Below are 22,234 nucleotides of genomic sequence, written 5' to 3'. Positions count from 1 at the left end.
CTCTGGACCACCTGCTTTGCTGGCCAAACCTACTTCCTCGGCGCCAGTGTTCGGAGAGTTCAGGCTGTACCACAGCAAACAGAGAAGTGTGTTTAGTATGCTGTGCATACAAGTATCTCTTTGCACCAGTTCTTTGGCTTTCCTTTGTTAAAGGCATCGAAAACTCAAAAGCCCTTCAGGACGAAAGGGAAACTTTCTTTGAGGTGGTCCAAGCCCCCTGTCAAACCCTCTGAAGATTTCTAGCAGCTTTGTCCCAGGTTGTTTTTGAGGCAGGAGCCAATGGCAGCACAAGGGCCTGTTTCTTGCTGTGGGAAGGAGCATTATCATTTTCACCACAGCAGATCCTGCTGTACTCATTGAATCCTAATGTGGTTGCTGGGCACACTCATTAATCCTTGCCTTTTACAGAGGGAACTGAGCGAGCCACAGAAGAGGATGAAACACTTTTGAGGAACTCTTCTGAGCGGGATTTCTGTTTCCTTGGGTCCTGCTTAATTAAGGGTAACCGAGGGTAAATGAACAAAGGGTATTTCATTTGAGCAACACTTTCTTAAGAAGAAAGAGGGGGAATTGACCTGCAGTCTTCATGTTTCCCCATAGACCAGATGCAGCAGGATTGATTTCCAGACACTATGATCAATGGGAACCACAGATGCTCAGTACTTCACCAAATCAGGTCACTGTCACCCTTTCTCCCTTGGGAAGGAAGGGCCCGGAGGCGAGTGTTAAAACCCTCTGTTTCAGTCGGAAACATTCATCCTGCGTTACTGGTTAAAAGCTTAGGGTTACTCTAGGGAAACAGACGGAAGCAGCAGAGCTTTCTGTTGGACTGAAGAGGTAAAAAGAAGTGAGAGAATTGCTGTGGAGGTCTTTTGGGTCATTCAACTTTTTGCTTATCCTCATCTGCGGTGTGTAGGCTCTTCTGATTAGGTGACACTGTTAGACTGAATTGCAATTTTTGTCTTGCAGATACAGCCTCATACTACAGCAAAGCAACAGAAGGCTTACCAGGGGAGGTAGCCACGTGCAAGACTCCACTCAGAAAGATGTAGTCAGGAAAGTAGGAACTGAAAAATTAGCTCTGTCTGATACATAGTGACTTAACTGTGCATTTTGCTAGGACATGCATGTGCATTCACAGTAAGCTCTGAAAAAAATCACTAAACAACTTTGCATCTTCCACAGAGGAAAATATAATTAACCATATTTTATAGCTGGGGAAAAGGGAGAGGTTACTGAAGGTGAGAGAACTCTCTGGGCTAAAAATGTTCAGCATTCAAGATGAGGAATTAGGACAACTATCCCTGGACAGATGCCTAGGGACAGCTGCAGGATTTTCATGAAAAGATATTGCTCCCCCGGTGTGACCTTGTCTGCTGTTTGTTCAGCTCATTGTCCTCTGATGGTTTTCTTAGATTGGGCACAAGTGACTGGAGCACTTCATTTTATCCTGGTGGTGCGGAAGTACATTCCATAGTATGGTGAAAAACTGAGAGCAGCACAGGCAGAGTGGAACAAGACTAGAGGAAGGATAAGAATGAACCTGAAAGAAGAGATAAGGGCTGTATATTCTATATGTGTCACACTGAGTCATCAGTGTCACGCTGATGATAGGAGGAGCTGTGATGTTTATATATCTTCATTGGCACGGTGGCATTAACATGCAAGGACGATGTAGTGAATCCTGAGGAAAACTTGTCCTCTACAAATATATCAGCTCTTTTTCCTCCTAGAGTCTCCTTATGAGGGACTAGCAACTATGACGTTGGGTGCAACAGATTTTTTCTCTCATTCTTTTGCTTGAGCTAATTCAGGTGTTCGTTGTAGTTGTGTCACTTTCCCACCAGCTTCCTCAGTTTCAATGGTTGCAAATGTCAGCATGGACTCCATCAAAACTGTTCTGAGCTGGAGCATCAGACAGGTGTGTAGGTGGGCTAATTAACAGAGAGGCAAAAACTGCAAGAAATGGTTTCATGAAGTTGCATTGCAAACCAGGGAGAAGCCATCAACTGCAATTTTCCTAGGGGTACTCTTAGCCTAGACAATACTCCAATATAGTCATAACTCTTTACAGCCATTGTGTGGCTGTCCCAGTATTTTATACACTGCCTTGTAAGAAAGAGTGTATCTTCCTAAGCCACCCTGTCATCCCCTTCTGGTGTTATTTCTACTTATATTTTCTTCAAATGTCTCTTGAAGGTCCTTCACACAATTTTTTTTCTTCTTTTTCTCCCCAGGGTGTGGGCAGGTTCTTCGGGCCTCCAGAGGTCAGATTTTGCTGGAGGGTTACCCACTGAATGCACGATGTGAATGGACAATCCATGTTCAAGCTGGATTTAACATTGAGTTAAGGTGCGTCCTGCTGACTTTTAGCCAGCTCTGATTTCAGGTGGACATTGGGGTGTGTGGGTAACCAAGAGTCAAAGAGAGTCAGCAGCTGTGAGCCCTGGGGCAGTGAAGGTATAGCAACCACTTTGCTTTTGGTACCACAGCTCTTTCCCCTGGTCTGGCTTGTGATGGACAGGCTCTGGACAGATTAGTGCTGTGTTTTCAATTCCCATTTAGGACAGATAGATGCTGAGGAGAGTTTCTCAGGCATTGGGCACAATGTGTCTCTTTAGAGGTGTTTTCAAGACCTTGACATTAAAGCACCCAATATTTTCTGAACTAAGCTGTACCAGGCTGAACTAAGACATTCTTTGAAGAAAAGATATAAGAATGTTTTAATATAATGTCTCATGCAAGGAGAGAGTTGCCCATGAGTTCTACCTTGCATTTAGCCTTCATTTTCCCTCTTTTTTTTTTTTTTCCACTGTTTTCACCAACCATGTTTTCTATCAGCCTCAGTTATTCCTCTCACCATTCCTATGCTTGGAGGATGTGATTTGTTCTCCTCCAAGTCATAGAATCATAGAATCACATAATTAACTAGGTTGGAAAAGACCTTTGAGAAGATCGAGTCCAGCCTGTGACCTAACACTACTTTATCAGCTAAATCATGACACTCACTGCCACATCCAGTCTTTTTTTCAATACCTTCAGGGATGGTGACTCCACCTCCCATTCCAATGCCCCATCACTCTTTCAGTGATTAATTTTTTCCTAATGTCTAGCCTAAACTTCCACTCACACAGCCTGAGTCCTATTGTCCTCTCATTGCTCTTCTGAGCTGTGTATGCTTGGACCTGTTAACCAACCCCTAATGCCTCAAGCTCACAGTTCCTGCCTAGTGCAGGAGAGCCTCTTGTTGGGGTAATTAATAATGTTTCCAAATGTACACAGCAGGGTGCTCACACATGGAGCGGGGGCGGGGGGAAGGATGGCAGGGGATGGAAACAAACTAGCTAATATAATAAAAAGAATAGCTTCACACTTCACATCAATATTTCACCGACTTTGGAGCCCAGACAAAAGAACTATGCTAGATACATAAACAGTTAAAATACGTTTAAACAGTTTAAATATGTTTGAAGAGAAACTTAATGGGAGGAAGAACAACAAATCAGTTGAAAAGAGCTTGTGGTTTTCCCACACTAATGCACTTTTTTCAGACCTGCAGATGCAAGCCTGTTGTGTAGTTATGAGCTGTTATTGCCTAGATAGCATTGTGTAGAAGACACAGGAAGAATGCTGTGAGGAAGAGTGTTCTGTGCACATGACACAACTTTGCATCAGTGTCAGTCAGCATGGATTGTACCTGCCTTCTTTTTAAGAGATATTGTTGGTGAGGTGTATGATTTGCACAGCCCAAGCTTAGGGAGGTGATATTTTTCTACATTTCTGAAAAGGGCTTTGTTAATTGGGAGGCTTAAAAAGTTCTTTAAGAGCTACAGGTATCACCCTGTCTTTGCTGTTGTGGGGATGGATGTGTGAGAGTGGAAATGGATCCTGTGCATGCATGTAATTATTGAATTACATGCAGAGACCTATCTCTGAGTGAAGTTTTACAGCCAGATGGCATCAGGCACAAGATGCAAGAAGGGGACCAGAGGTTATTTTAACAAAGAACACTATATTGAAGAGCAGAACTTGCTGTGGCTGCACAAAGGAGACTCTACTCTGTTTTCAAAGCAGTAGAATGGGGAGTGCTGTAGTTAACAGATGTACTAACTCTTTGGAGAAATCAGACTTCCACTCTTGACCCTGAGGGCCACCCACATGCAGACTTGGAAGACATGTCACATGAGATCCATACAGTTCACTGTATGGTTCACAGTTCACTGTTCAACTTTGCTGTTACAGAAAAAGGAAAACTTTAATACAAGAATGCCTTTCTCTTCCTTGTTATGTCCATCCTTCCTTCCTGCAATCGAATAAACATAATACTAGGTATCACCCTGATGTGAAATAATGTTACATTTCAACTGTGAAGGAGTCCAAGAGGGAAGCCTGAACTACCAAACTTCTGTTGTCAGCACCTAATTTATCTGAGCTGGCTAACGTTGGAGAATCCTAAAGCCCTTTGCCTAGCCTGATGATGAGTCTAATGTCTGAATGCCTAGAAATCTCAGCAGATGACATAGCACTCCCAGTGAAAGATCAGGAACTCTCCTGAAAGTCCACACTTAACCCTGCCACCCTGCAAGTCCTGCAGGAGTCATAGAGGAAACCTTCTTGGCAAAGATGGAACAGGAGGTCCTCACAGCAGGTAACCCTGTAGTGTGTTGTGAGTCAGTTGACATCTTCAAGATGCACCACCTCAGAGCTGTCCATTGAGGTATTTCAGCAGTTAGATATTGTGGAAAACATGTACATTTAATCTAAAACTTCACCTTTAGGCTACTCCTACACAGAAGGGCAGGTTTACCTAAGCTAAGCAACAGAGCTTGCCTCCTGGGTCTGCCATCCATGTTTCCTTCACTGTATTTTCATATAAACGTGCTGATCCCCTCTGTGGGTGGTAACTGCTTAGAGCTGTAATGCACAGCCAACACTGTGCTGAATCAGCACAACTGCCAACAAAAGAACTCCTTTTTTCATTCTCTCTGTGCACAAATCCTGTTTGCTGCCACTCTGGCTTGCAAGGGCAGGGATGGGGACAGGGTGATACAGAAGGCGAATAAAGTGGTTGTCTTTGCTTACATAGGGCAGGAAGAGTAAAACTCCCAGGAGCACAGATAAATCTTCCCTTGCTTTAAGCTGTGCCATGCAGTCCTTTGGGGGTTGGCTCAGTAGAGCTGTTTTGATAAATAGTGTCCATGTTGTGGTGGTAGTTAGTTTTCTCTGCTTTGTTTTGCCAGCCTTGGGGTTTTTTTTTGGGTTGTGATGTACAGGCTCCCTCAGCCTGAGTCATGTCAAGGATGTCGTATCACAGTGGAAGTAGTTCACAACTTGCAATTATTGTCTTTAGTGCCTCAGCAGAGGCACAGTTTTAAATATGTCCTTTGGCTAGAAGCTTTCCTCAGATGGGTTGGCCAGTGTGTCCGCTGCAGCCACTGATGAAATCAAGACAATACTTTTCATTTCATTTTATATCTGATGACCTGCAGCACAAAATTAGCATGCTGAGTTTTATAATATCCAAGAGAATTATGATATAATTACGCTTTCACTGGTGAGGAAACTGAGGTCTGTTGAATTGTGTGTACCTGAGGCTTAAACAGCAATAGACCTCACGGTCTGTAAAGGGTCCTGTCAGCTGGGCCATGGCCAAGAGGTTTTTAAAAGCTTTGGCAGGTTTCCTGACCTGCCAATTCTGAGTCTTAATCACAGGATCCCATGTCGTCAGTACAGTGTATCTGCTTCTTTGCCAAGTTAAATAAAATGCAAGTCAGAACTCCTATGCCTTTCACATTTTCCACTCTGTTTTCATCATTTTTTGAAACAGAGAAAGCAAACAATTAAAACCAGTATTCTGTGTATGAATCTTTCATTCCCTGTGCCTATGTCTTGATATTCTTTGTTCAGGGACACGCATCAAGAGACAGTTTACCTTTACATCTATACATAATACTGGGCATTCCAGAAATTTTCCTTCTGTATTTGCACACATACTTAATTTTAATCAGAAATGTACCAGTTCAGAAAACCAGAAAGTATTTTTAGGATTGGGCCAGGATAAACTGTAGCCTGATAAGTGTTACAAATATGAATGGGTTAATTTGTATTGCTCTGTAACTTCCATAAGGGTAGATCCCTGGGGTATGTTTCACCAGTGAAAGAAGGTTTGAAAATGTAGTGTATAACCTGATACGTGTGAGGATGTCTCTGACAGACCTGACAGAACTAGAATTCAACTCATGCATTTTATGCAAAGCAAAGTTGAATTATTTCTCTCTAATGCATATTTAAAGCAGATGTTTTGTTTTTTCTTCTACATTCCATCAGATGATTTTAAAAAATTAGGGGCTCTACTCCATTGGTGCAGCTTCCTACAACTGCTCAGCCATTTCTCTGTAGGTAGTGTACTCCTGATGTTCAAAAATCAGCCATGTAACCTGAACAAAGGTGACTGAGTGAAGAGGCCTCTTAAGTCAGCTCATGAGTTGTCAAGGGAAGGTAGAGGAACATGGAGCCCTCCTTAACATGGGCGCCTGAGTCTCAAGATAAGGATAGTATGAAACAGGCTCCAGAATTCTCTTCCCTTCAGACTGTGAGGTCCAGGAGCAGATCCAAAATTTGTCTCACCTCTTTGGTGTGAAAATGCAGTCTTTGCAAACCGCGAGGCCCACACTGGAATAGGCAATGTGGGGGATACAGCCTCGTCCTAAATGCACATCTGCAGTGTTAGGAGTCTTCAGGAAGATGGAGTACATAATGATTTTCATTTTTAAAATATCCTGCTGAACAGTTAGTAGCACAGCCTCTCCCAGGTCCATTTCTCCTTTTCCTGCTGTACCAAGGCTGAGCCCAGCCCCCTGACCATTGCACATTCTCCAGAGGCACTATGGTGTTGCTCCTTCTGTTTCTCGTTCATATTCTGGTGGGGTGCTTTGGCCCTGTGCCCACCTGAATTCCAGTGGCAGCATATAGCATGGCTATTAATGAACAAAAGCCTTGCACAGTGGCTGGATCGAAGCTAGGAAAGGACAGACATTGTGGGAAAAGGCTTTAAGTATTTCCCTTCTGCACTAATTCTTGTGCCTTATTTCTGCTCTCAAAAGACAGGCAAGTGCCACACATTGGGGATTTACTACCATTTTGCTTTCTAATGCAAAACGTGCTCTAGTATTTTGATTCTGTTTCTGTGGCTGTTTCTGCTTCTGTTACATACCCAAGCTCTCCTTGTATCCCTAATTGCTGACTTCTGAATGTAGATAGCTTTTGAACCTTGTTATTTTATACTGTACCTTTCAGTACTTAGAACTTTATTTAGGCCAAATAGAACATTTTTTAGTGAACAATGACAGTAGAAATATACCCTCTGCAGTGCCTGACCCTGGATGAAAGTTCTGACATTGTATTATGGTTAGGGACCTAATGCACATGTATAGACTGTATGACTTCAACTTGGACTTCACTGTTCTGATACTTGTATGTTCTCATGGAGCAACTATATAGAGCTGAACCAGCTTCTAGGGGTCATGATGCAAAAATTGAGATGAGTGAGGGGTCTTTGTGTGGTTAAGAGCATGTTGATTCACTGAGGGGGTAGGCCCTAAATACCTAAATGCCCAAATAAATAGTATTCAGGGTACCCAGGTAAATGTCTGACTGTTTGTTCTTGTTCCCCAAGATTTTCCATGCTGAGCCTGGAGTTTGATTATATGTGCCAGTATGACTATGTGGAGATTCGTGATGGGGACAATTTGGACAGTCGAATAATAAAGAAATTCTGTGGAAATGAGAGGCCACCTCCCATCCGAAGCACTGGGTCTTCACTCCATGTCTTCTTCCAGTCTGATGGATCCAAGAACTTTGATGGATTTCATGCTGTCTTTGAAGAAATTACAGGTAACCTAGTCTAAAAGTGGAGCATGCCACTCATTCTCATTAATTCAATTTCACTAATCTCTTTGCCTGTTTTGCTTCATTAAAAACTTTCATGCTGTGTTGCCAACAGCAACTTACATAAAGTCAGTATGGGGAAGATTCAAAAGCTGTCAGATGGCATGTGAATGTGAGGCTCTTCTAAAAAAGACTGAATTCCTTCTACTTGTGTGAAGAACAAGCACATCAGCCAGCAGAGAAAAGCTGCTGTTTTGTGTGACTTTTCTGTTTGAATTGAAGAATTAAGAGCACAGAGGAAGTAGAGGAAGGGACGTGTATCTGCAGTGGCAGAACTGCTCAATGCTGTATTCAGGGGCAGAGTCATTGTCTCAAGCAGCAAAAACCTGATGCAAAGTCTCATAGATAGTTCAGTGAAAATGCCCTGTTCGCAGTGAAAAGCCAACATCTTGTGTTGGCTCATGTACCATTAGGAATTAAAAAACCCCAACCAACCAAGACCAAAACAAACAAAAAATTCCCAAGTGTGTACACAGAACAAATTATTTTCTTTAAGAAAAAAATGAAGAGGCGTTTCCCATTCTGTGATGATCTCAGTCTTATGAATGACAGAAGTGGGGCTCCAGAATTACTGGTTTCATTACTACTCAGTGCTTCAGTCCCCTACCTTGCTTTCCATAGTTTCAAAATAGCACTGAAAGTGTAGCTAGCTTGTCATTTTGCCATTGGATTTGCAGCAGCCTCCACGCTCATCCTGGATCTTCCTTATTTAGCTATGTAAGGAATTTTTGGTCAAATCTATCTACAGAACTCCTGGCACAGAAGACTAATCAGACTGTGCTGTTTTGCCATAGATAAACCCTGCAGGATCTATGACTCACCATAACTTGCTTTCTGTACACCCTGGTGACCCACATTTCGTGAGGTCATCCAGGGTATATATGGCTCAGGAAATTTAGTTGGTTTATATAACCCTTACACAAATACACAAACCTAGCTCTTAACAATGATCAGAGGTGTATCTAGCAATATGAAATGTTCATACTTCTGGATGTAGCTCCTATGCCATTTCTCAGCCTGCCCTGCTCTTCAAATGTCACCTTTAGTACCTGTTAGCTATTGATAGTTTGCCTGGGCTTACAGCAGGAGAGGTGATATAGAACAAATGAGTGTGGCGTGGGCTATGTTGCATAAGGGCTGCCTACACTCAGGGAACTAACATTTTCCATATGGTGCAAGCTGAATTGGTTCTGTTTTCTCTGCCCAGCAGGGAACACTCGGTATTTGAATATTGTGGAGCACTTTATTTCCGCCCCATTTTGAGTGGTAATTATTCTGAGGCTGTGAGGCTGCAAGTGTGGTAATCCACACAGAGCACATTGTAAAGGGCTTCTCAGAGTTTGTGAGGAGCTCTATTTGTGCACTTTATTATGAGGCTGTTCTGGTCTAATGTGTAGTGCAGTGAAAGGCTTTTCAAACACTCCCAGTGTCTTTTTATGTGAAGCACTAACCTGGCCAGCAGGACCATTTAAGGGAAGAATAGAGTGTGCATGGGGCAGCATAGAATTGAAAGTGGGAGCAGCACAGGATCGAAAGCTCTGGCAGCACATTGAAAACTGAAGCATTTGCCCTGAAATTTCTTTCTGTGCACAGCACTGTGGAAGAGCCAAGGTCCCCAGAACAGATTTCACGGGGCTTACTAAAGCAATTCCCTATGCTACAGGTGGGAGCAGCAGCAACAGAGGTGCTTACAGGATGTGGACTAGGAAATGAAGGTGATCTGGTGTCCCCCAGCACCTTAGTGGTGTAGTGGAAAGGACTGAAGTCTGTCAAAAGTGAATTCCTTCTTTTTCTGCCTCCTCTTCCTGTGAGCTCTGTACTGGCTTAGAAGCCATAGTTTACTGAAGCAGGGGCACTGACTGCACAGAGATCACTGGTTCAGATTCCAGAAGGATCTTGATTGATACAAAATAAGCTGCAAAGCCTATATCTCCTTTAGGAAAGGTCACTGTGTATATAGTTATTAAAGGATGAAACCACCCAACCTCCTGTGCTGCCTAGTCTGGAAGCAGGTGCTAGGTCCCATCCCATGCCAAGTGTGAAATGGGAACCAGTAATTGGCATGAATGACTAGAAGTCACTGAACAGAATTCAGATGAGAAGCATGGGAGGCCAGATGGGGAACTATCAGAGTCTGTTAAGGATTAGACATATGCTGGATCCAGTTAGATGAAAGCCAGTTACTGACTTTCAATAAAGCTTTCCTTTCTGTACACCCAAGCTAGTGGACATAACATAGTGACTTCAAAAATTTGTAGTATTGTCCCTTGTTGTTTGACTTAAGCCAGGAAATCAAGACTCCTTAAAACAGAAAAAATATTTAATGGTTTTTTAGTATCAGGCATTTTCAAGGAGAGTACCTGACACTTACCCTTATTCACTTGACTTGCTTACTTTTGCAGAATCAGGAGACAAAGCTGGGACAAAGACAAAGATAAAAGTTCACTAGCTTTAACCAGTGACTACAAAAATACCAGTCTGTAAGGAGTCTTCTACTTCTCCTTCCCTTTCTCAGTGATATTTTACATTAGTTGTATACAGTACAATTGCCACATATATATTTTATTTTAAAGAATGAATTACTTCTTATTCAGACCTTAATCTTCAATGAGACATGGAAGATATTCATTGCCTGGCCATGTATAAATTGATCTTACATCACCACTTGAAGCCTCCAGAGAACTCTATATGTGGCATCTATATAGTTCTTACCTCATGCCATCTGGATAATAAGAAACTTCTCTGAGAGAAGCTGCTCTGAGGTCGGTCCATATGGTGGCAGTGACAGATCCTGGCACACAGGGGCTTTTCCTGAGTTGGGAGACACCTGAGCAGCTTGTGGGAGGCTGAGGAGATCTGCACAGTGCCAGAACAAGCACCCCTCTGTAGCCAGCCCCATGCCTTTCAGAGCAGCCCAGGGTGCAGCCAGGGTGTGCAGCAGTTCATGGCACCTTGGGAGCGCAGGGAGGGCAAGGTCCTGCTGCAGCTGCAGAGCAGAGCCCGGGCAGGGGTCAGCACCCCCTGGGAGGGAGTGCAGCTGTGGTGTCCCCTCAGCAGGAGCCTGACCTCTGCATGCACCAGGAAGGAGGTGATGACCCAGGCAGGGCTGCCACATTAATTAAACATGGAGCCATGCAGGTCTGGCTGCAGGGAGGGCCAGAGCCTGTCTCTTTTGACTCAGTCATTGCTGGCAACCTCTCTTCCCACACTCCTCGAGCTGAGGGACTGCAAGGCAAGGACTGGGGCAGCAAACTCTTTCCCACTCTAAGAGACGATCAGTGTTGTTCCTGAGGAACCTCAACATACATGAGTCTCTGGGACCTGATGACATACACCCCAGAGTCCTCAGGGAATTGGCTGATGTAGTTGTCAAGTCACTTTTATGATATTTGAAAAGTCCCTGGTGACTGGAAAAGAGATAAAAATGCACCCATTTTAAAAAAGGGATAGAAGGAAGGACCACAGAAGCTACTCACCTGTCAGCCTCACCTCTGTGCCTGGGAAGTTCATGGAACAGGTCCTCCCAAAAGCTGTGCTAAGGCAGATGAAGGGCAGGGAGGTGATTCAGTACAGCCAGAACAGCTTCACCAAAGGCAAGTCCTGCCCTGACCAATCTAGTGGCTTTCTGCAGTCAAGGGACTACACCAGTGCACAAGGGAAGGGCTACAGATGTCATGTCTATGAACTTTCATAAGGCCTTTGGACATGGCCACAACATCCTTCTAGCGAAACTGGAGAGAGATGGATTTGATGGGTGAACTATTCAGTGGATGAGGAATTGATTGGATGGTCAGATCTAGAGGGTGGTGGTCAACAGCTCCGTGCCCCAGTGGACATCAGTGACAAGTGCTGTCCCTCAGGGGGCCATATTGTGGTTTGGATTTTGTGTGGTAACACACTAATGTTTTAGTGATTGTGAAGTAGTGCTTATTCTAAATCAAGGACTTTTCAGTTTCTCTCGCTCTGCCAGTGAGGAATTGCAGGAGAAGCTGGGAGGGAGCATGGCCAGAACAACTGATACAAAGTGGCCAGAGGGATATGCCATACCACAGAATATCATGATCAGCATATAAACTGGGGGGAGTTGTTTGGGAGCATGGTTTGCTGCTTGGGGAGGGCCCGGGCTTCAGTCAGTGATATGGTGAACTACTGTGTTGTGGATAGTTTTTCCTCTCCAGCATTATTTCTCTCTCTCTCTCTCTCCCCCTTTCAATGTAATTATTATTCCTATTATTATTATAATCATCATCATATTTTATTTTATTTCAATTATTGAAGTGTTCATATCTCAACCAATGAAGTTTCATTTTTCTTTCTCAATTCTCCCCTCCAGCAGTGGTGGAGTGAGTAGCAGCATGGCACTCAGCTGCCAGCTGGGGTTAAACCACAACAGTTCTACTGACTCGTCTCCTCTTAGAGCAGGCACCAAAAAACCTGTGTGTTTATGTTATTACACAATGGAATTTGCTGGTATTTAATACACAATTACACATTCTGATATTAAGTTATGCTGGTGTATACAAACTGTATACAGTTTGATGTGAATCACTGATAGATTGTTGTATGCAAGAGTTTCCCAGGGACAAAGCAACTCCCAAAATCTAAACCAACAAGGTCCGAGACACAAAAAAACCTGCAAAAACCACGGATCCCAGAACCTATCCCTAAACTCTGGGTTGAATGGCAGGAAAAATGTAGGTTGCTATTAGACTTCTTTAATTTAGTCTAAGCTCTAAACATTAATTGAACTTGATGTAAATTATTTTTGTTCCATAAATCTTTCTCACCACTTGGCTGCAGTTAAAGGAAGATGGTAAAAGTAATGTATGCTGGGAAAAGAAGTGCTTATGCTTATTAGATCCCTCCTCTAGAAAGTAAGGGCAGAAGACTTTTTGACATGCATCAGGCCCTTTACTTTGCCTTTCTAACTTCTAACCATGTTAATATGTAATTTACCCCAAGACACAGCCACCATGAGGAAAAACAGGTAGGTTCCCCATCCTATGACAGACCATGAGCATTTTTTCTTTTCTTTTACAGCTTGTTCTTCATCTCCATGTCTTCATGATGGGACATGCATTCTGGACAAAAGCAGCACCTACAAGTGTGCCTGTCTGGCTGGCTATACAGGGAATCGCTGTGAAAACTGTGAGTACAGGCACTGGTGCATGACCAGCCTCCAGGGCTGTCACTGATGCATTAATTGTAAGGAGTGTTGGTGGTGTGTAGGTTTGGTCAGTCACAGATTCAGAGAATGCACTGACTTTCTTGTGGCATTTTTTAAGACATGTTTCTTGCAGTTCATGAAGATTTCCACTCAGTCATTCTGGAGCTTTATGTCAATGTGCAAAAAGGTAAAACCGACTTGAAGCCGGGAAACGGCACACAAGAAATCTTTGTAATGGATTAGCCTTATCAGACAGAAGTATCTCTGCCTGCTGCTTTCTACTATGTGCATCAGCTGTTCTCTACTGAAAACACATACCCCAGCTGAGCCCTGTGCTTAATGCTCTAGACTGAGTTAGTCATAGGAAATTCATCTTTCCTCACAGTCCCCTGGAAAGTAAAATTTTGGCACCATGAATGAAAGAGACTTGGGATCAAAACAAATGAAAAAGGGTAGATTCTCTTCATATATGCACCTATAGTCATACGCCTGGTTTTGTCCTGACAAGTGAATTGTAAAATTACTAGATTCAAATCAATTGTCGGTTCCAGTGATTTACTTCTTCATGCATGAGAATATCTTCCTCTAACAGGGCTCATAAGAGCATGAGGGTGTAAGAATTTTGCAATATATGCCATGATAAAAGCTGTATCATTTATACTAGCTGAAAGGAACATTCTGCAATACTTAAAGTCACTGAGCTGTTCCTGGAAGATTTCACAGATAGTGGTGAAATCCACTTGGGATCATATTTAGCCCAAGACAGAAAGCATGGCTTACTCTATCCTGCTGTGGCATTCATCCGGCCCTAAGGCACACAAATGACATTGTATCAATAGAGATATGAAAACAGGGAGGGATAGATAAATGCATGTAATGGGAAGCAGAGGTTTCAAAGGAACTAATATACACCAAACTTCACTTCAAAATCTTTTCCCTGTGTATGCCATTGTTAGGAGTGGATTTATCTCCTGGAATTTCTTCTATTTCGTCAGGGGAGTTAAATCATAGTGGCATGATATCTCCTTTGATGAATCATTTTGAGGTAGAAGACTTTTCAATTTCTACGCATCCAGAAGTAGCTCAGACATGAGGAGAGGTTGCTTCATATTTTCCAGAAACCTGAAAAAAAATTGTCTCTGAACAGATTGCACAGATTCCTGGTATGTTTTCTTTAGGGAAGAGGTTGCTAAAAAGTGGAAGTTCCTGACCTCAGGACTAAGAGTGTCTGGCTCTTCTGCTAACAGCCTCTTTCCTGTGAGTAGTTGTTTAGCAGGTCATTTAGGGACTGGAAACTCCTGAGCTCTTTGCAACTGCTCAGCAAGATTAGTTCTGCTCCTTTAGAACAGAGTGAGGGAAAAAAAAAAAAGGAAAGATTCCTGTCTGATTCAGAACCAACCAAAATTTCAAATAATTACATTTCCAGCAAACCTCAGCCCTAGTTTTGGCAGGCTCTACAGTACAGGCAAGGCAAAGAATGGAGCTCATATTCTTTTACTGACTTTCTTTTGTAATTCCAGTATAGAAGCTTCACCCATGCAAACAACAGGGGAGATAGTTGAAAAACAATAGGATGGGATTTCTGTCACTGTAAGCAATGAAAGGTACAGGCACTAACAGGATGAAAGAGAGACACTTAAACACATATACAGTAAGATTTTTAACTTGATGAGAATCTTTTAGTTTTATTTGTAAAGGAACAACTTTGGTGGATAAAATTCTGTTATGATGTTTGTGGCTATATGTTTGCCTTTTGCTTATGCTAGGCACAATATTGTTTTCCAGCATCTATATTACTGCCTTCTCTGTGAATAGCAAACCTCACAGTTAGAAAACATCATGGCAAATCTTTTTTCTCTCCAGCCTCAAGTAATTTTTTTTCTTAAGATATTTCCTTCAGTTTTGCCAAAATGCATCCTAAGTATTTTCCAATGTAAGGGGAGAAAAGCCAGAAAATTAAAGTTTGATTTGGTTTTTTAAGAACAAAAGGAAGAACTGGGAAAAATGTATATGGCTGCAATTCTTTACAAGCTAATTGCAGTTTCCTGAACAGCCTTTTAGTTTAAATGTTAAAGAGAGATTGTGTTTTCCTCAAAATCTTTCTTTTTGTTAGGTCTTTCAGCAAAAGTGCTGTATTTTGAGGTAGAGACAAGGGAAATCAATTTATTTCTGCAGACAACTGTGATAAAATAGTCACTTTTGGAGTATGGAATACGAGTTTGGGCACTATAAGACTGACTTTTTTCAGTCTGGTTTTCTTGAAACCAGGTGCAATCCCATTAAAGTTAATGGATGCAAAATAGGTATGAGAGAGAAGAAAATTACAGCCCCTTAATGTTAAGTGCATGTAGAAGCTCTGAGGTGGTGGAACAGAAGGTACCCAGAGAGATATCAGGGTTTTAAAGAAATCCAGGGGACATGATTCAGATGAAGAGAGACTGTAGGATTATCTCAGGAATGAGTTAAGGCCAAATTAAACAAATTTAGCAATGAGTATTTAATGACAGAATCAGAAATGGTTTTTTTCCCTTACCATCCCAATGCAGCTCTATCTTTTTGTCTGTTACCAAGTTTAATTTTAAACACGTAGGAATCACTATTGGTATTATGGAGATCACCTTAATGTGATAAACCACAGGGAACCTATTGTTTCCTTCATTAAATTAAATTCCATCTATTTAGCATTGGTCAAGCTGCTTTCCTGGAGTCATATTTAACCTTAATTGCCCTGCCACTTACAATCTGCAATATTAATAAAATAATCCAAGGTACAGGTTACTTACAGCTAGCAGTCTCTTTTATCTTCTACTATGGCAGCCAAGAAATTAACATTTTGTTTACAATTTAAAGGGCTAATATAGTGAATTAAAGGTTTCAACAGCATGGAGTGAAATGTAGGCATTTATGTTTCTGACAGCTGCTAATATATTTCAGTCAGTCCTGTTTCAGGGCAAGAAATATTTTATATAGATATGTATTATTTCACTCCTGAGACCATTTAAAAAAAATTATATGAAATTGTAAAACAAATGCTAACCTTCTATCTTCTGACTCAAAACACAATAAACACAAATCCTATATGTGACCGTGGTCACAAGGGTTTTCAGGATGAAGAAGAGACGAGAATGTTGACTCCATGATCAGAAGGCTTGATTTATTGTTTTATGATATATGTTACATTAAGACTATACTAAAAAGAAATAGAAAGGAAAAGGTTTCTTCAGAAGCTAGCTAAGCTAAGAATAGAAAAAAATGAATAACAAAGATCTGTGTCTCAGACAGAGAGCAAGAGCCAGCTCTGCCATGAGTGGTCAGTAAATCCAAACATCCACACGAGACCAATCACAGGTCTACCTGTTGCATTCCACAGCAGCAGATAACCATTGTTTACTTTTGCTTGCTGAAACTGCAGCTTCTCACAAGGAAAAATCCTAAGAAAGGATTTTTCATGAAAGATGTCTGCAACACCTATAGATAGCAAAAATACCTTCTTAAAATAAACATACTTTGCTATCATGATACAGTAGGTAGAGAAAACTAACTCCTCTTTTAAATACTTGGGCTTCTTTCTGACCTTAAAGTGAATTTGCAGTATACCTACATCCCCCTCCCCATGACCCCTTAGTCATGCTGACATGACTGAGAGCAAACTCAGGCTTTTCTCTTTGACCTTTGTATATTCTAATGCTGTCAGAGGCATTAGGAACCCACAAAATCAGATAATCTTGTTCTCCTAGCATACAAATACACTGAGACAAACCAGCAACTTCATCAAAAGATGCAGGGGAAAAGTAAGAAGCTGACTAGTGCACAACCTGCCTGCTAAAAAACATCCACTCTAGTGTCAGAATGCCCATGACTCTGTGCAGTGTGACAACTACTTGTCCAACTCAAACTAAGAAAGGTCTTTTCCAAAGTTGCCCTGTTGAGTTTGCCTGCTGAGGATGCAGCTGTAGAGACAGTATTGCTGGTACCCCATAGCAAATGCTCTTGCCCTCTGCTTGTCCTCCTCCTAGAACGAGCTGTTCTGACTCAGAGTCCTCCCAGGGCTTGCTGGCCCCAAAGCAAGAGACCTTGACCTCATCCTGCCCAGAAATTTCCTGTTACCTTTATTTCAAACAAAGCCAGGCAAACTGGAGTTCCTACGCAAATAAGAAGAGCTTTGCTGAATGGGGAATTCAGGGCTGAGATCTGATTTCCATTTTTATTCTGTTTCTTGCTCCTGTCTGCCAAGTAGGAGAGGTTTGTTCTGCATCCTAATGAAGAGTCTAATCCAACTGACAAAACTGTATAAACTAACTCCTTGCTGTAGCCTTTGATGTTGCTAGGGCTGGCCTTACTGTGTGCCAACAGGCCTCTGAATATAGCTTTCAGGCCTTTCCCCACAGCTGATATAATCCACTTCCATCCTTTTTGGCCCCATATATCTGTGACTTGGGCTGGTTCTTAGGGATGTGCTCATCCTATCAGAGCCTCCTTATATCTAAAATAGGGAGGAAGCATTAACATCCCACCAACCACACCTCACCCCCTGTTCTGCTGTGGGAGAAAGGAGCCCAGCTGTCAGTGCTTGGCATAAGCTAGACAGAGTTTGAAACCCAGCAGAGCTGAGGATGAGGCACTGGGGAGAGGTTCTGGACACTGAACATAGGTTTTCTTACCTAACCTTCGATATGTAATGCAGAGTTTTCTAATAGCATGCTTGGAGGGCTTTTTTTTAATATAATTTTGTCAGAAAGATTCTCAGTAATAGATTTCAAGGAGTGCCATAATCACTGTGTAAGTGTATAATTACATTATATCAGTGTGTAATCACTTCACCATTTACAGCTCACATGTGTTACACCTTACCTACACTGCATGATTACAATGGAGAACTTCAGGTATAATTAAATAAAAACCCCCGAGTCCTTTCTTGCAGTGTTGCACTGGAAATTAGTCCTATTCCAGCTAGGGAAAATGTTCCAAATAGAAATATGACTCTTAATTTTCCTGCTCCTGGGAATGCCATTGGGTCTTTTTTTGTTGTTTGATTGGTTGGGTTTTTTGTTTGTTGGCTTTTTTGGTGGGTTTTTTTTGTTTGATTTTTTTTGTTTGTTTGTTTTGGGGGGTTTTTTTTGGGTTTTTGGGTTTTTTTTTTTTTTGGTTGTTTTTTGGGCTTCACTTCCATTTTCCAGTGGAAAATGGCTTGTTACAGATTTTTTTAAAGGGACAGAGTTCTTCCTCACTTGTGTCAAGGTCACGTTTTTTGTGTGGTCATGTCAAAGATATGAGATTATTACCACTCCTCCACCACATTTCCATCGTCCCTCCTATTGGGATGTGTGTATGGGATAGGAAATAAAACCCTGCTCCTGCTGTTGAAGGACATATATACCTGGAGCTGCTAAGGAGTAGAGGCTAGTGGCTTTTTTTCACTGTTACAATCCAAGGGCTGCCTTGAGAGCCACACAAAAACCTTTCACTCAGTGTGGCAGTTCTTGGGTTTCAAAAATCCATTAGGGGCTGCAGGCTGAAGTATAACACAGAACCCCCCTTTAGCCTGTCATGCAGCAGCTCTGTAGTGTGACCACAGAATGGTCTCAGAGGTGGCTGTTTTCCAGAACTTTCCTGGAACTGCCTCTGAGAGGCAACATAATATAGAGAGGTTTTTAATAAGTCACTTCAGAGTTCAGTTCTGGTGGCAAAATGCCCTCTCTTGTTTTACTGAGCTGCTCAGAGGTACATTGTGATGCTGTGTAGATGTTTGCTAGGATGTTAGCAAACATACATCCTGCCCCACAACATACTGCCCCACAGTACGCTCCTTTCCAGGAAAATCATGTGCTTACAAGGCAATCTGTATTGGTTAGTGCCTACTGCAGGAATTTGAAGGACTTGTGTTGAGATGGAGGTAGATTTCTGCTCCCAGTTTTCACTTCAGTATATTTTCTGGAGATTTCTCCCTCGGTTAGAAGGATGTTGGAAATGCTCACAGAGAAACCACCTGCCAAACCACCAAACACTATGTGTGGTGATTTAAGATAACCTAACATCAGTTCTGGGTTGTCTTAATTCACTAAGCAATAAACTAAAGCTGTGCAGCTTGTGTTACACAAACACGAGCTTCAAGATGCCTCATAGGAGGACAGAAACACCTAAGGGAAAAATTATGTTGATGGCTGAGGATGGATATTGCTACAAACATTTGAAACAGCCACTAAACAACAGCTGCTGTAAATCAACCTGCAAAAATCTGGTCCCCAAGACTGGCCTTTCCCTCAGTTCCATCAGTAAGAATGTTGGATTGGGTAAATCACACACTCTCTGGGAGGAAGGTGCTCATACCATTTACCAGTGTTTGATCTCATAATACTTTTATAGTGTCTTGAAACTCCAGTGAGTAAGTGTCACTGACAGCAAGGCTGAAAGAGACAGAACGTCTGCTTTACTGACAACTCCTCTTGTTGCTTTGTTACTTTCTCAGTGTCAATTAACTAGACAATTCTTTTAGTTTTTCAGAAAGTGAAACATATCTGGTAAAACTCCATGGTATTCTGCCCAGAGCACAGCCCCAGGCATAGCCAACATCTAAATAAACAAGAAATTGTCTCTCTTTAAATGCAATCTATCCGAGCATAGGCCTGCCATAGGAAAAGAAGTGTATTTCTAAACTACATTAAATATATTCATAGCAATCTCTACTTGCCCACCTCAAAACAATAATGAACTTTTTCCTCAGCCTTCTAAGACATCTTAGAGATAAAAACATCCATAGGATTCTCCCTGGTATGACTTGCCATGTGGAAGGATGAATCAGTGTGAGGAGGACAGGTTGGACCAAGCTACATCTCAGGTATTTTTGCCACACTGGATGGGACAAAGATACTTTTGCCTGTCATTTCACCACTGAATCACTTAGGAGGCTGAGTCTTTCTGAAAAGCCTCCTCTAATGCATGGCATAAACCAGCTCTTCAGCACAGAATGACTGCCTGCAGCCCAAAAACCAGTCTGCATCACTGGCACACTTCAAGCTCACCCCCACCTTTTCCAAAGGTCACAGAGGAGGGGACTGGAATACAGTTGTTAATTTGCTGATGGAGATGTTTTCTGCCTCTGAGCTGAGTGTGAGGAGATGTAACTTTTGGGTTTTTTGGAGTTGGAAGGGCTGAGTGAAGGGCCCAAAGTAGATTATAGATTTAGGATCTCTGCCTATATCAACCATTCATCACTGTTGGCCAGCTAGCCTTCCCTCACCTACTTCACCACCCTCCTAATCCTCTTCCCTATTACTGGAGCCCTAGAAAAACAAAATACTCAACTTCTAAAAATACTCTAATAGTTTAGAAAAAAACCCCTTGTCTTCTGGACCAATGAGTGAAGACTACACCTCTTAGAATTCCACAAATCACCTCAGAAGAAAAGGACTTAAACCTCAATTTCAAACTCCCAAAGCTGGTATTTGACATTAAACTATTGTCTCGTTTCTACCCTTAAACTGCTTGAATGATCCTGTCAGATAACCTTCACACAATTCCAAAACAACAAAGTTAGTAACAGCCCCCACCAAAACTATCCTCACCCTGAAAGAATAAAACATAGCTACACCACTAAAATCAGATTGAACAGCAACAGCAGCCACCCCAAACTATCAGCATTCGGTAAACTCCCCCAAAAACTATCTCCAAGAACTAAAACAAGTCCCACACCATCACAACCAATTCCCCAATCCTGAAAAGAATCTGCCACTAAAAAAAAAGAATAAACACAATCCACTGACATTCCACCCAAATAAACCATAGACAACACCAAAGACATAAAGGAGATCCGCAAACTCAACAACCACCCACTCCCTACAATAGATGCCAACACCAAACCTACCTCTCCAGAATACAGTGATGGGTTGTATGCAACTGCTAACCCTCCCAAAACAAAGCACAGCCCTAAGAGAAGTACAAAATGGGTCACAATTGTTCCTGCTTGGCCTCTCTCCAGTGTCTATGGCCTGAAAACACGTCGTCGTAAACTCCAATTGCAGGAACCCACCCAAAATACAACTTTGCTTTTTCTTTCTTCCCTCTCCTGCCCTTCTGTTCAGTCCTCTCTGAAGACTGCTGATACACTGTTTGTACTTCTGGGGTGCAAGCATACAGGCTGCAGCTCTTGCAGTGCTTTGGGGTAACCCTAAAACTACTGTGAGAGTTCGCTGAAATAATCAGCTTTCTTCAATGCTTACAGTTTTGTTCTTTCCCTTCCCCCTCCCTCCAAATTCATTAAAAGGCTTTGTTCTTCCTAGAGGATTATACACTCAAACACCTCTGAAGCAACTACCTTACACACTTCCCTTCATGGGCATCATTGCATGGTCTTCCATGCTGTTCGCTGGCGATGCAAAACACTGCCAAGGCAGATTGGCCCCAGGAGGCAGGAATGATGACAAAATTGACCAGGCAGAATCCCACTTGTTCTTTCTTACGACTCCTGCTTTCCACTTTGGTTCCTTCAAGAGCTCAGAAAGTGCATTTCACAGCCAATCAAATTGCCCTGCTACTTCCTTAGTACTTTTCTGCTTTTCAGTTCCCTTCATTTCCTTTCCCTATACTCTCATCTCAGCGTTTGGTAATTTCCATCTCTTTTTCTAAAATGGGCAATGCCAGATCTTACTTCCTGTATGAAATTCTGCTCAGATCCCTGCAAAAGGCTGAATGAAATATTCTGTCAGCTATGCCAAGGTGAATCTATATCATTATATATTGTTCTCTTGTTTCAGTTAATGGGCCTTCAGAAACATTTTTTCACAGCAATATGCATTTGTTTAGAGTGCCTTTTCCATCCAGTATTGCCTGGGCTTGTCCCTGTTTATTTGGAAAGATGACATCTCCGCAATGAAACACCTCAGGATTATTTACCCTCTCATTTGTAATTTGATATAATAATGAGCATACCTGCTTCTTGCCCTATAATCTTCCCCCTGAGCAGACAGTGCTCTTCCCTGCAGGATGATATTGTGATTTTTTTCCAAGGGACACATTAGAGAACTGATGATAAATATTAGTTCTTGCTACTGATAGAGAAAATGAATGTTGAGGATTGTTAGGATTTCATTCAGTCCAGTATCCCATGAACAAACAGGTCCAGTT

The 22,234-nt window shown here is 42.1% G+C and overlaps 1 protein-coding gene across 3 annotated transcripts in view; it reads left to right on the top strand.

Annotated features, from left to right (window-relative positions):
- PAMR1 (peptidase domain containing associated with muscle regeneration 1) overlaps nucleotides 1–22,234 on the top strand; it is a 55,843-nt gene that overhangs the window by 13,348 nt on the left and 20,261 nt on the right. For all 3 annotated transcript variants that reach the window (XM_054635454.2, XM_054635453.2, XM_054635452.2), the window contains exons 4-6: nucleotides 2,238–2,352; nucleotides 7,676–7,893; nucleotides 12,988–13,095. In XM_054635454.2, coding sequence (XP_054491429.1) covers nucleotides 2,238–2,352; nucleotides 7,676–7,893; nucleotides 12,988–13,095 — 441 coding nt within the window. The remainder of the gene's footprint in view (nucleotides 1–2,237; nucleotides 2,353–7,675; nucleotides 7,894–12,987; nucleotides 13,096–22,234) is intronic.

The sequence above is a fragment of the Agelaius phoeniceus genome, chromosome 6 (genome assembly GCF_051311805.1).
Source record: "Agelaius phoeniceus isolate bAgePho1 chromosome 6, bAgePho1.hap1, whole genome shotgun sequence".
Classification (NCBI taxonomy): domain Eukaryota; kingdom Metazoa; phylum Chordata; class Aves; order Passeriformes; family Icteridae; genus Agelaius; species Agelaius phoeniceus.
This window is presented reverse-complemented; position numbering and strand designations above follow the sequence as displayed.